The sequence below is a fragment of the Grampus griseus genome (assembly GCF_964374135.1).
Source record: "Grampus griseus genome assembly, chromosome: 8".
Taxonomy (NCBI): domain Eukaryota; kingdom Metazoa; phylum Chordata; class Mammalia; order Artiodactyla; family Delphinidae; genus Grampus; species Grampus griseus.
In genome coordinates, this window is record NC_139002.1 from 88472976 (window position 1) to 88488486 (window position 15511).

The 15511-nt window shown below is 39.5% G+C and overlaps 1 protein-coding gene across 4 annotated transcripts in view; it reads left to right on the forward strand.

Annotated features, from left to right (window-relative positions):
- Window positions 1-14608, forward strand: part of IFTAP (intraflagellar transport associated protein) — a 60473-nt gene extending 45865 nt beyond the window's left edge. For all 4 annotated transcript variants that reach the window (XM_082660383.1, XM_082660386.1, XM_082660385.1 and 1 more), the window contains 2 exons: window positions 5335-5474; window positions 13443-14608. In XM_082660383.1, the coding sequence (XP_082516509.1) occupies window positions 5335-5474; window positions 13443-13601 (299 nt within the window). In that variant the 3' untranslated portion in view covers window positions 13602-14608. The remainder of the gene's footprint in view (window positions 1-5334; window positions 5475-13442) is intronic.
- Window positions 14609-15511: the final 903 nt, after the last annotated feature.

Here is a 15511-nt window from a genome sequence, read left to right on the forward strand (position 1 = left end):
TGAACATTGTATATAAAATATTACATAGGCTCTGGATGATTATCTTAATCTTGTTTTAGAAAAGCTTCTCTTCGACATTTTGTTAGACGTTAGAGTAGTCATAGGTTATCTTAATCCAATATGGGATTGAGCTGATTTGGTAACTGGGTTTCAGGCTTTATGAGGGCTGCTCTACTTCTAGTTCTTGCTTACTGCTAGGGTGTAGCCCTTCAAGGTAAATCACAGCCCCTCCTTCTTGGAGATCCCAAACTCTATTTTTTATCTTCACAGCACTGTGAACCTGCTGGTAGTTCTGCTAAGCTTCTCAGCCTCTTAATCTATTTCTTCTTCACTTCTTGGTTTTTCAGCCTCTGCTTACAAATCAGTAAATGACATAAGTTGGAAAACAGCTTAGACTCTTAGATTCACTTTCACTACTTTCCTTCTCTCCAGGATCTTGGCCCCTCAAGTTCTGGACTTCCCTGGTAGCTCTCTAATGCCTTTAAGTAGTTGATTTTTTATCATTTATTCAGCTTTTCTAATGTTCTTGGTGGGAGGGTCAGACTCATATTAAATGTGGTCTGGGAGCTCCTTGGAAAACCCCAAGGTCTGAAGGTCAAATAAGTTGACGTTTGCACTGATGTTGCAAAAGCAATGATGGGTAAAGATGCTAGTAACTTAGTGTGAATCAAGGTAGAAGCACCAAACTATACTAGTAGTCACTGTAATCTTCACTGTCCTGAATTTGTAATTAAAGAAAATGCCAGTTTCCATTGCAAATGTCCTTGATGAAGTGGTAAAAATTATTAATTTTATTAAACCTTGAGGCTTGAGTACACCTCGTCTGCTGCATACTGAAATACGACAGTTGTATTTCACATATACATGAAATACATGAAAATTTTTTCATGGAAAAAATGAAAAACACTTTTTCATGAAAAAACACTTGTGCAATTGAGGGGTGTGCTGAACTTGTTTTGTTTTGTTTTTTCTTTCATGGATCAACGTTTTTACTTGAAAGAATGACTGACAAAGTATAGTTCTCAAAAAGGAACGAAGTGAGCCCGTCTCTACAAGACAACAGCTGACAGTATTCATTGCCAATGATAAAATTGGCAATGGGTCAAGTGAAAATTGGATTTTTGGAAAACTTACATCCAGTGCTGTGAGCTTGAGAGCTTCCCAATATTTAAAGCCTTTTCTGATAAAATTGGTAATGTTAACTAATGTGATTTTTATATTGCATAATGAAATATGTCAACATTTGAAAGATCTGCATAACACAGTGAACCATCATTTTCCAAATAACCAATATATGATGTTACAAAATCATGCACAGGAGCGCAATCCATTCAACATGTAAGATAGACCAATGGATTTTAACATAAGAGTATGAAAAATTTACTGAAAGGGTTTCATATTGCACATTGAAATTATTTTTAAAAACTTTATCATTTGTCAATATCTAGTGTGTATCAAAGAATAATATCCCCAGTTATATAAAAAGAGTATTAAAATAGTCCTCCCCTTTCCAGCTACATATCTGTGTGAGACTAGAGTTTCTTCATTTTCATCAACTGAAACAGCATATTCCAAAAATTCAATGCAGAAGCAAATATAGAATCCAGCGTTCTTCTATTTAAGACAGATATTTAAAAGATTCAGACAATGTAAAACAATGCTTCTCTTCTATTTTCTTTGTTTTTGGAAAAGAGGTTTTTTAAATAAAAATATTTATTTTAATATATGATAGTATTATTTTAATGATTCAATAAGCAAATATTTGAAATTTTAATTTCTAATATGGTAAATATTGATAGATATCACTCCCATAAACAAAAGCTCTTTGGGGTCTTCAAAAAATTTTAAGAACAAGAACCACCTGATATGAACTATCACAGCTGGAAGCTATGTGCAGAGGAGGCCTGAGGGCATTTCTTACCTGTATCCTTTTTGGTCTTGAGGAACACCCGAAATTTCAGGAAATTTTGGCCATTTCTACATGGCAACAAAGGAATGGATTGGTTAATTTTTATAAATATGACAGGCAGACTAAATATTATTGTCTAGATTATCAGATGTCAGGTAGGTGGCTTACTTTTTAATGTTGTATTAAATTACATGATTATAGCCTTTGACTTGCTGGTCATTGGCTAAATGCAGAAAGACAAATGGCACAAACACATAGTTTATAAACGTTGGACGTTCTTGTCAGGTAGTTGAGAAAGAGGTTGAAATGCTTTCAACCAGGCTTGCCATCCAACATCAAGATTCGTTATTCGAGAGGTGCCTTAACTCTACAAAGCACATCAGTCAAGATGGTGGTATTTAGCTAAGAAGGAAACTAATTGTTTTAGAAACAATAAGGTCAGATGAAGTGTCTTAAAGATAAGATTTCAGTTGGGAAAGCTTTGCAGAGAACTTCAGAAATTCCATTCCCCATCATCAATGAATACAATCATTTTCCCCCTGAGAGAATGAATATTTAAATAACCCATCAGTGATTATAAAATGGCTAAAAGATAACTTGTGTCTTCTTTATAACTTGTGTCTTATCAGACTATTCGTGTGCATATTGGTTTCACTCTTTTATAAATCTGTCCTATTTAGAGTTAAAGCAGTTCAATTTTTGTGTTGACTATTGTCTGATTTTATGTATAAAAATCCTACTCCTGTAAAAAAAAATTTAGTTTTTGAGGGAAAGGACTATACATATTTTGCATCATTCACAATGTCCTGTGGATAGGTAGACTCTTCATACTTGCCGTTCAGTTTAAAAGTTGAGATGCAGGAAATTAATTTCCTTTCTGCAAGTATGTGCTGAGAATTGACTACATATAAGGTGTCATGTTAGGCTCCAACAGCTATGCGTTTGTGCATTTTACCTTTACACTGGAGAAACAAATGACAGGAATGGGAAATGCAGTGGATACTGAGTCATATTGTTTTGAAAGAATTGTACCCATGGCAGTGGAATTCTTATGAAATAAACCATTTTTGTTGAAAACCCTACCTTCTTCGCAAACATATGAAGGATGTGAAGAGTTTCAGCAAAGGAATTGCAGAGTTGTCCCTCTTGGTGCACAGTACTGTCCATCAGATTTTAAATAGCTCTGAAAGCAGAATTGATTTTGATTTCACACTCAAAGGGATGTCTGCACTGGCAGCCAATGGGGATGGTAGATATTGGTTTTCACATTAAGAGGCTTGAACCTTTCTCTTCTTGCCTGTCTTGTTGGCAGGCCCCTAACCAGTGAGGGAGGTTAGCTTTGGACTCATAAAGGAATACTTTAGAAAGCCAGTTTTTCCACCAACCTTATTGAATTTAAAAATATTACTTCCCTGGTGGCGCAGTGGTTAAGAATCTGCCTGCCCCGTGATAGTGAGAGGCCCGCGTACCGCGATGAAGAGTGGCCCCCGCTCGCTGCAACTAGAGAAAGCCCTCGCACAGAAACGAAGACCCAACACAGCCAAAAATAAATAAATAAATTAAAAAAAAAAAGAATTATCCAGCCCAAAATATTAAAAAAAAAAAAAAAAAAGAATCTGCCTGCCAGTTCAGGGGACACAGGTTCGATCCCTGGTCCGGGAAGATCTCACATGCCGTGGGGCAACTAAGCCCGTGCGCCACAACTACTGAGCCCACGTGCTGCAGTTACTGAAGCCCACGCGCCTAGAGCCCGTGCTCCGCAACAGAAGCCACCACAATGAGAAGCCCGGGCTCTCAATGAAGAGTAGCCCCCACTCCCCGCAATTAGAGAAAGCCCGCACGCGGCAGCAAAGACCCAACGCAGCCAAAATAAATAAATTAGTTAATTTTAGAAAATTTAAAAAAGAAATATATATTAAAAAATATTACTTCTGGTTATAAAATTGTAAAATGCCCTGAACACTCACTAATCACGCTAATGTGCTATCGTAGTGACATTTCTTGGCCCTGAGTTTGGAGGTACAATCTGATAGATTTTAAATAATATATGTGGTGAAAGTGCTTACTTAAAAGTAAGTTCATGATGTGGCATCATGAACTAGGAGCACGGGCTCCGCAGACAGACTGCAGCTGTGGCGCCGTGAGTGAGGTGGCTGGGGTGACTCTCAGTGTTAGAGCTCATTGCCTCTAAAAGAGGAAATAACAGAGTTGTTGAGAGGATTGGCAGAGTTAATGCATGTAAAATGCCGGCTATTATTATTGTTTTTATTTCTCCTAATTAATCAGGTCATATTCTATGATTTCAATAATTAATCATAGTAGAACTTCCTTCTTCACCATCCCCCTGCCCACGTGCTCAGTTTCTAGGCTGTTTGCCATGTTCCCTGTTGCTGAAGTCTTAAGAATTTTGTAATCATGTCTTTTGTGGAGGTGATAGCTGTAGTGGTGAGAGACGTATTTCAAATAAGTTTCAGTTTTTGAATATCAATACCTGCTCAGTTATCTCCCCATACATGCTGCCCTTGGCAACAACCAAGGCATGCCTGTTGTTAATTAATCACTTCCACTGAGAACTTAATTAGTGTCTTAATTAGGATCATCATTGAATAGCAGGCAGCAGCATCTTGCGCCAGCTGCAAGTTATTGGTTGCAGCCCTTCTGGTCCTGCGAAAACTTAGACGGAGGAGGGATCCTGTTGTGCTTCTGTTTGTTTTTGTCTTCAGAGAAAGCTGCGGAAGGTCATCAGTTGTTTGTGATGCATCGATGTTCTGTCACACGTGCAAAAATAAGGAAACACATCCACTTCTAATGGATCGATCAGAAAACCAAGATTGGCTTTTGAATTCTTGTGATTGTGCTAAACAAGCCGGAAACACATTGTTGTTGTTTGCATGCGTTGAGAAGTAGGCCATGCGTTCTGAGTATGACAGAGTATTTCATTTTTCTGCTGGAAGTTAAAGTTCCTTCCTTCTGGCATCATTGTTTTTTAATATGTTTTTTTGAAATATTGCCATATTGTTACAGGATGAAATCAGCACTCCATTTTCTTTCTCTTCACCCCCTCAGGAAAATATGGCAAAATGAGGCAAAAGTAGCATCTTCTTGACTTATTTTCCTGTAGAAGTAGAATTGGGTTGAGGGTGAGAGGCGTGATCAAGTTATTCCGAAAACAACATTTCTCCCAGACCTTTTGGATGGATTGTAACATTGCAACTATAAAATAAAAACCAATGCACTGACGACTTCTATTTTATAGAAAGGAGAATCCCTTGAGTCAAGTTCCCAAGTGAGGACAGGCATTGTGAAATGGACCTGCTTCACTTGAGCATATTTGCTCATTTTTTTGACTATCATAGACTTTTAGATGACTTAGGTCAATTGTGGACTTGGTGAAGGGATCAAGTGAAATATTTTGTATTCGACAGATTTGCTGCTGCTTCCAGGAGAGGTGGAGCAGGACAGGAGCATGAGTGTTCCTTCTTACATTCCTTCCGTGGCCCAGCCTCTTACCTCTGGAGTGAAGCCAAGGCCCACTGGAAAAGGAGCAGGGGAACAAAGGGAAGAGGTACTCCACAGGGAATTCAATCCTCTTGAAATTGCCTTGATTTTGTAACTAGTCCTTTCAGAGTAATGCCACTACACCCTTGTGCTTCTGTATTTTTCTGAGATTTGGGAAGATTTACAGTTCAGGTTGCTTAATTGGGTCCCTCTCACTGCCATCTCTCTCTAATGTGTATAATCCCTTTTAAACACACAGAGAGAGCAATTTTGTTTTTACGTGGAAACTATGTTTGTGTCATGATGTTCGCCATGCTACAGGGACAGTGCTACTTGGGGACTCCGCAAGAGAAAGGATGGAAAGTTTTCTTATCTCTTTTAGTCTGCACTGGCCACTTTTCTTTTTATTATTGTTTCCAAGGTCCTAAAAACATTTTGCATTAGTTAAGGTAAGGCCAGGCTGCTATAGTAGGCAATCCCAACAATAAATCAGTGGCTGAAAGGAGACAGAAGTTTATTTCTCTCATGTAGCAGTCTGTAGAGAGCCTTTAAAATGAGCAGGTGCTTCTCTCTGGATCTCCACTGAACCTCAGGACATTGTCCTCATGTGCATATTCCAAGTCAGGTCACTGTCCTACCTGCAGGGGCAAGGGATGAGAATGTGGGGGCAGCAAGTTCCCCCAAGGCTTAGGACTCAGGGCTCTTCATCTCTGCTCACATTCCATTGGCAACCACTTAGTCACATGTTCCTATCCGGTCACTGGGGAGGCTGGGAAATGTCATCTAGACATGCGCTTCACCAGCACAGGAGAATGGAATCTGCCACATGTTAACGCCCCCAAATGCACAACTTGAAAGCCATCTTTCACCATCATTTGCAACTCATCTACATATACTTAACAAGCATGTGCCAACCAAGGCTGCTGATGGTGCTGGGTAGTGACCTTTATCACCTTTATTACTCTAGCATGAAAGGGGATCGGGCACAGGAAGTTGTTAAGGGCTCTTTATTATTGCTTCCTAATAAAAACACTAGGGTGTTTCGTGATTATTTAGTTGTTTGGGTACTAGTCTTGTCACTTGATGTTATGGAAGCAGTCATTCAATCAGAAGTAATCCACACATTTCAATTTTAAATTGCCCTTTTCTCATAGAACTTTTGTTCACTGACATCACAGAAGTCTATCTAGGATGCTTGCAGACTTACATTAAACCCCAAATTGTTTACCAGATAAACTTGCGGAGATAGCCACTTTTCAACGTGCTTTTTGAATTATAGATTGCTTTCCCTGAATATTAAGAAACTATAATTACAAGGTGATTTCTAGCAGGAATCAGTTTCTTTTAAAGACTTGTTCATGTTCTTGACTTCAGTTGTGACCATACAAATTATTGGACCACTCAGTGGTCAGTGGCACCTTATAGAAATTGTTACAAAATGGTTTTAGTTGATGGGTTAAAAAAAAAAAGAATGATTTCTGGAATCAATCATATAGCCAGTAAAATGCCAGTTAAAACCCTGTGTATGGTTGTATCTTTAAAAGGAGTATAAATTTCTTCCCAGAGAATGTGAACAGTTTTCAATGTTTGAATCAAAATGATATGAACAATTTTTGTGTTGGCAAAAATGAGACATAGATGAATAATTTGCTGCTCTTTAAAGATCCAGAGCAATATTTTGGGTGGGATTTTAACTTCTAACCACTATTTGTTAGAGAAATGTTTCAGAATGTCTAGAGTCACAATATCACACCAACTCTGCCTTGGTTTAATAGTATTAATCTTATTTTAAAATACCCAATGTAGGTAAAAGAACATAATCACCAATTTCCAGCACATGCAACGGGCTGTTTTGGGTGAGAGATGGTAGTTGCTTTCTGTGATGTCAATCTCAAAAGATGAAACTTATCCTGGATGTCCTGACTTCCTCTTAATTGCCTAATGAGAATCCGTAACTTCCTGATATGGACTGGACCCATTTTTTTCCTAATTTTATCGCGCTTTTATACATGTGCATTTCCTCCTTACAGTCAACCGTTTTTCAAGAGCCTTCCACTTTCCCTTTGTGAATAACTTCTTGCCGTAGTTACTCTATTTTGATGAATTTTGGAAGTTTTGAACAACTTTACTGAACAAAAAGAATTCACATTAAGAAGATGAAAAATTGTGAGTTCTTGTCCTACTTCCCAAAATATAGAAGAGGTTATTGAAGAAACTTTTGTAGTATTTTAATGGGAGATTGCCTGTTTTTCCAATTCAAAATGGGACTCTAGGGCTTCCCTGGTGGCACAGTGGTTGAGAGTCCGCCTGCCGATGCAGGGGACACGGGTTCGTGCCCCGGTCCGGGAGGATCCCACATGCCGCGGAGCGGCTGGGCCCGTGAGCCATGGCCGCTGAGCCTGCGCGTCCAGAGCCTGTGCTCCGCAACGGGAGAGGCCACAGCAGTGAGAGGCCCGCATACTGCCAAAAAAAAAAAAAAAATGGGACTCTGAAATTTTTCACCTGTATAGACAGTTTATTTATCATATTACTATGTAAGATAACCTACAGCTAAATGCTGCTATTATTGATTTGAGCATTAGTTCTATTTCCTTTAATTTGCCTACGTGGTACTATGAATGAAAATGATTCCTTCTGTAATAGTGTCCCTCTTAGAATAAATCACGTGAGCAATTTTAAGAAAACTAGCAATTTTCTAATAGTGTACAAATTCTGTTCCCTCAGAGGCTACAAAAAGATTTCAATTAGATTTGAAATTAGACGCCTGAAATCCACGTGTTTCTCTCAGCTCCTTAGGCAAAAATAACAAGTTAATAACTTAATTCACAGTTGTTTTCTGTTTCGTCGCAGGGGATTTGGTGTTCCATTGCACGAATTCTGCTCTTTGAAATAAGTCAGAAGTTCAGTTTGCAATCTAAAAAACTTGGAGCCTTGTATCTTAGAACCTCAAAATGAACCTAACTTGTAAGAAGAGAATTCCCAAAGTACGCCACAGTAGCCAACAGCTGAAATGCATAAATAGAACTGCAGCTTTACAGTATTTGAAAAGCTGTCATTTTGAAGATCACAGTGATGTGTTCTGAACTGCAGTGTACATCAGGGTTCACTTTGAATTACATATATGCCCCTTGTCTTAGAAGACCCTACGTTCACTCGTGTGTGTCTCTATAAGGTTATTTAATTAAAATGCAAAAAAGTCGGAACTAGTGCCGAATTCAGTGCTTTGCGTATAGGAGACATGCAATAAGTATTGAATGAACAAATAATCAGGAAACTTCCCTCGCTACAGGGAGTGATTTTCTGGTATAATAAGATGGTTAGGGTCCTTGTCTCTTTCCTTCTCTATTGGTTCATTGCCCTCAACGTGTAAACATGTTTAAGTCTCTCCCATCCTTAACGAAATGAAAGAAAACTAAAGAAAAAACAACCTTCCCTTTACCTCGGACCCCCCTTGGCTATTGTCTAGTCTTTTTTCTCCCTTTTCATACAGACTTCAGAAACCAACAGACTCGACTCCTCTAGTTGACTCTGCTTCCTTTCCCCTCACTCCTCATTCAGTTCATTGCAAAATGCCCTTGGTCTAATCACCTGCCTGGACATATTCAGAATAAAGGTACTTTATCATTGCCAATCATCCCAATGGACAATTTTCAGCCTTTATTTTAATGGGACTGTCTACTGTGTTTTTTACCATTGATTTTCCCTGACACTCATGGTCCACTGGTTCTCTCTTCCCAGCTCTTCTCAGATTCTTTGTGTATTTCTCTGAGTGTTCTTTCCCTGCCTCCTTTGGGGGTTTTCCCTCCATGCTTCCCTTAGGAGTTGGTATTCCTCTGGGTTCCATGCTAAACCTACAGCTCTTCCCACTTGCATACTTGGATCTGTTTTCATCTATAGGTTACTAGCTTTTGTGCTTATGTCTCCAAATCTGTATCTCCAGCTTCCGACCTTTTGCCGAGCTTCAGGTTTGTGGGTTCAATTGCCTGTTGACAATTCTATCTGGATTCCTTGAGGTACATTCAAATCAACATGTTAAAAACTGAGCTTCCCTTCCATATCCAAATCAGTCATCAAGTGCTGTTAATTTCACTTTCTAATATTTTAAAATATCTGCTCTCAATGCCCTGTTCTCATTACCTTGTCTGGACTGCTTCAGCAGGCTCCTGACTAGTCTCCTGACTCCCAATCTACCCTCTGTTCAGCCTTCAGAGTGATCTTTCTTGATGTACCCTCCAAGAGGGCGGGGTCTCCTCCTGTTCTCTGCACGCCTGTGTCTCATTGTAGGTGCTCAGTTAACATTTGAATGAAGGAAGGAATTTATTCGAAATGCACAGATACCAAGTATCTACCTGCTTTCAAAAAATCCTTCAGCAACTTTTCATCATCTCTGGGAAAAGTAGCATATAAGACCTGCCATGATCTGGCACCATCTTCGTCTCTTGCCACTCTCTACCTGACATTTTCTGCTCTGACAACACTGAACTACTTGCAGATACACATATGTGAAATTTGTGTGTTTCTGACTTGGCCTGTTCATGAGACCTGCTTTTGTCTGCAAAGCTCGTCTTCCCTCAACCTTGTTAAATAATATTACCCTTGAAGATTCTGCTTAGACAGCACCTCTTCCAGAAAGCCTCCTCTGAATCCTTCCCAGTGCCTTCCAACCTGGACTGGGTTAGGTGTTCCTTCTCTGTTCCTGTCACCTTCTAACTATGCCATGTGTACTTACTACATTTTACTACAATGATCTGTTGATGTGTCTATCTCATTTCTCTGTGATTTCATACAAGTCTGCATCTTTGTATCCTCAGCACCTACACAGTGCCTAGATTTTAATAAACTTTTGTGGAAAGAATGGAATATATCTGAATGATTGCAGGAGACTATTCCTCTGACATTTTGATCCAGAGATGTACTGGCCACCTTGCAGTATAGAGAGACAGTGATACCCCCAAAATGTTTTAAAAGGTCTTGAGTATCATATTTTGGCATTGCAGATATGAAATTATTATTATTCTTCGTTTCTTGCTTTTATATTTCAGCATTTAACTGATTGCCTAAGGAATTAATCTAACAATGATAGCTGCTGTTAATAACTCAGTTTCTAAGTGAAGACATTTATAAGTATATTTTTATATTTTTAAGTGTATTATAAATGAATAATTATTGTGTTGGCCTCATATGTTTATTGGCTAGCTAGAAACATTTCTTGTTGCTGTTTCGGTTAATAACAAATGACTGATGAAGGAAATCATGCTCCACAATAGAGAAAAATTTCAGTGTATGAAAAAGAACTTAAAGGAAAATAAAAAACTTTTCACTTAAGGATAAATTTCTATATCTCTAGTTCCATACTGTTGGATATTACGGCCGAAAGGTGTATGGGGACCGTGGGGAAGGGAGAGGAGTAAGAAGGTGGTGGGTTGGACCCTATCTGGGAGAAAGGACTAACTTGGTCACAGGAGTCAGCCCTCGTCAGAGAGTCTGGAAGTTCAACATACAAGCCTTAGTCTGTCTGCGTTGCTGATAAAAGGTGGGTCCTGAGTGGGGTGATGAGTGGGGAGGTGGGTAGGATTTTCTGGAGAGTGGCCATACTCAGCTGAGGCTAAGTTAAGCTTCAGCACTTTACCCTCTGTGCTCCTTTAGCCCTTTTTGCATCCCTCTGTTGGGGAGCATGGAGCATGATAATGAAATCACTCATTTACTTCCGTCTTCTCCCTGAAGTTATGAAACCTCGTGGGCACAGATTTTGCTTCTTTTCATCCTTGTGTTCCCGGTATCTAATTCACATTAAGCACTCAGTGAGTGTTTACAGAGTGAACACGTAGAGGGCAGGGAGGTGGGCATGTGAGCGTTGCTCGGGCTGGGTGAGGGAGCGGGTAGGATGGTATGATGGTCTCGCTGGGATTTTAGCTCAGCAAAGGGATTTGTCTAATTTGAACCTGCTTTCCAGCCTCAGAGGGAGCTGGGTGAAGGCAAAGTGACTGCATCTAGTGAGAGTGGCTAGTAAGGTCTAGGCAGGTTTTAGAGACCTCAGGATAGGGTTCAAAGTCCTAGTGCAATGGGCAGCCTGAAACTTGGTGGACATGTGGATGGCAGGTCTTCAACCAGGTGTCCATGGGCAGTAAGAATCCCTTCAGACCGAAGCACTGGCAGAGAGGGGGCTCTTTCTCGTCTTCTGCCAGGACCAGGCCTGCAAACCTCAGCGCTTACTGCTGGATAGAGTTAGGGACGGCGAGGATGCTTCTATTCAGGAAATGAGCATACTGTGTCCTTGTGTCTGTGTTTCTTCATTTGAGCTGGTCTTAGCCATATTATCCCCACTGTCACTTTGTGGTGACAATAAATTTAATTTTCAGAAAGTGACCTAAATGGACAGATTAGCCACTCGGCAGACTGAGTTGCTTCCAGGGTACAGCTGCTCTTTTAAAGATAGTCATGGTATTATGTGGATCCTCGAGTGCATTTTTTTTTCTTTTTTTTTTTTGAGTGCATTTTTTTATGATAGGCTGTGAGAATTTTTTAGCTTGTTTAGAAAATATCTTTTCTCCCAAAGAGCTATGACTTGGCTTAGTGAAAACTTCAAGGTCGATCTTTACTGGTGTTTTTTGTTGCGAAGGTGAAGCTTTATCTACAGGTCGCCTGGGATTCAAATCTTGCTTCTCTTCCTTACTAACTGTGTAGCCTTGGCAAGTTACTTAACCTTTCAGAGCTTTGTAAGATGGGTTGTTTGAAGATTACTGCTAATGCCTGCACGGTTCCTAGTACTGGGGCTGGCGCGTGGTGGGGACTCACTCAGTGGCAGCTCCCATCATTACCTTTGTCAGGAAAGCACACAGACACTTTCTAACAAAGAGGAAGTGAGCAAGTCTCTGAAATTTGTTCTCGTGCTGGTTTTGCCGAGAAAGGATGATAGATGGCTGGGTGTTTGCTATTAGCACTGCACACCCAACTACAAGATGCAGCTTGCTAAACAGATAGGAGATATCTACTTTTCATGTTTTGGGGTGTTTTGTTTTGTTTTTTTGCACCTTTGGTAACAGTACACAGTTGCTGAGCTAGATGCTCCATTTTCAAGAACATTGCAAAAGCCACTAAATGAGACCATTTTCCATGCAAGACTATTGAAATCTGATTATAGCTTCAGGGCATTTTTTTCATTCTTGCATAAGCCATCCTTTTCAGTTATTTCAGCATCACCATACATAATAGAGAGCGACACAGAGGTGCTGGGTGATTTCACTGTATCACACACCATTTGCTTTTGGAGAGGCCTTTTAAGGGGTGATACAGTGAGATTTAAGGCATTAAATCTCTTTTGTTTATTGGAAAATATGCTTTTTTTAATCTACCTTCCTTTAGGAAGTCTTTAAAATTGACAGATTATGAATAAGTAGATACAAAATTATTACATCTCTTTGCAGCTACTCTGAGTTGCAGATAAATTCTGTAATATTTAAAAAATTCTTGGTAGGAAGAAAGGATCCTGGACTTTTTAATTTAGGGTGCTACTATGTGTTTTAATTCCTGCTGCTATTGGCCCAAGTATTATCTGAAGAAGTAAGTATATTAAGCAGAGAGTATTTTTATCTTTGAAAATGATGTTTTATTGCTACAGGTCTTTTTTAGTAAATGGTAAAAGTGTCCTTAAGGTTGACCAAAATCTTAAGGTATATTTTCTCACATTTGAATATAACTCTTAGTTTTTCCATATGCCTGTAGCCCTAACACTACAAATGGTAAAAATGTAATGAATGTGTGCAAGAGAGACTTTCTGATTCTTCTTGCCGTGGGCAGAATTAGTTAATGATATTCATTCAGATGCAGGATGGTACAAATGGGGCATATTAAGAGGCTTAAATTAGGTCAAATTGAATAATTGAATTTATTCCTTTACTTAAAAACAGCTTAATCAGCTCAGAGTGCTGAACTCTAAAAAAAGTTTAATTAAATATTAATAGAGAGTTTATGTTTTCAACTTTATCTTCATTTACAATGATTATATGTTATTTTCCTCCTTTGTTACCTTTTATAGATAGTCGGAGGTGAAGTTCGGCCCTTCTCACTTGATGAAGAATTTGATTATGACGCTGTGATGCTAACCCCCAAGTTCACTCCTGCAGAGGTAGATACCATCAAAGAGCTATGCAAGCAAAAGAGAAAGAGCACAGACTTAGAGAAACCCCGGGACTGATCCACCAAGACATCTTCGTGTTTATTTTTATTTTGTTCTTATTCGAGCAACATTAGAATAAAATACATACCTACTATAATCCCTTTTGTGGAAATTTGTGTGTGCGTTGATTTATCAGAGTTATTTGTCAGTAGGGAGATGAAACTTTATAGGGTTTTATGAGACTCTACCCTTACAGAGCTCTCTTCTGTCACATGGCTGCATCCATGGCTGGTCGGGGGAGATGGAGGTGGCAAATGGGGACAGGAAGCAGTGCCTACAGAAGGGTCCATCTGATGAGAGTGCGGAAACTAGGTAATGTGGGGTATTGTAACAAAGACTGGAAATTTCATCCCACCTCCTTGGGGAGGAAGGGCAATTGAACATGCAAAACACAAAGAACTGACTATGTGATAGGTCATGGTCTCAGGTGTCCAGAGATAGTGGTATGAATGTGAGTGCTGAGAGGTTGGGCGTCTAGGATTGATTGGGAAAAGACTTTACTGAAAAAGAAAGCGTCTGAGAATTGATTATATGTCATATATTAAATTCTTGCACTTTGTTATTGCTGTTCAGCCATGTGTGAGGAAAGTTACAAAGTACAAGGAATGATCTCTATTTCCAGAAGTTTACAGTATCATTTGAGAAGGCAAGGCACGGATAGAGAAGACAACTAGAGAATGTAGAAACTATTAGGAAGTGCTAATTGTGTAAAATAGCCACGAATGCTTTAAAGGGAGGAGAAAAAGTGGTGAAGGCACAGACGAAGGGGAAATAGTGTGTATGAAGTAACTTTTATCATTGAAGGAATCAGTAACATCAAATGTACTTAGTCTTTTTTTTCTTTGACTGTATATATTTTATTTCTATTTTTTCTTTTCCATTATGGTTTATTAGAGGATATTGAATATAGTTCCCTGTGCTATATAGTAGGACCTTGCTTATCCATTCTGTATATCAGGGGTCCCCAACCCCCGGGCCATGGACCAGTATCCATCTGTGGCCTGTTAGGATCCGGGCCGCACAGCAGGAAGTGAACAGTGGGCAGGTGAGCAAACAAAGCTTCATCTGTATTTACAGCCGCTCCCCATCGCTCGCATTATCGCCTGAGCTCTGCCTCCTGTCAGATCAGCGGCGGCATTAGATTCTCATAGGAGCGTGAACCCTACTGTGAACTGCACACACGAGGGGTCTAGGTTGTGAGCTCCTTATGAGAATCTAATACCTGATGATCTGGGGTGGAGCTGAGGCGGTGATGCCAGCACTGGGGAGCGGCTGCAAATACAGATTATCATTAGCGGAGAGGTTTGACTGCACAGAGACCATAATAAATCAATTGCTTGCAGACTCATATTAAAGCCCTATCAAGTGAGCAGAAGTGAAAACGAGCTCAGGGCTCCCACTGGTTCTGCATTATGGTGAGTTGTATAATTATTTCATTATATATTACAATGTAATAATAGCAGAAATAAAGTGCACAATAAATGTAATGTGCTTGAATCATCCCAAAACCATCCCCTCCCATCCTAGTCTGTGGAAAAATTGTCTTCCACGAAACTGGTCCCTGGTGCCAAAAATGTTGGGGACTGCTGCTGTATATAATAGTTTGCATCTGCTAATCCCAAACTCCCCATCCATTCCTCCCCTGCCCCCCCCAACACCCTGGCAACCACAAGTCTGTTGTCTATGTCTGAGTCTGTTTCTGTTTCCTAGATAAGTTCATTGGTGTCATATATTAGATTCCACATATAAGTGATATCATATGGTTATTTGTCTTTCTCTTTCTGACTTGGTTCACTTAGTATGATAATCTCTAGGTCCATCCATTGTTGCTGCAGATGACATTACTTCATTCTTTTTTATGGCTGAGTAGTATTCCATTATATATATATATATATATATATATATATATATACACCACATCTTCTTTA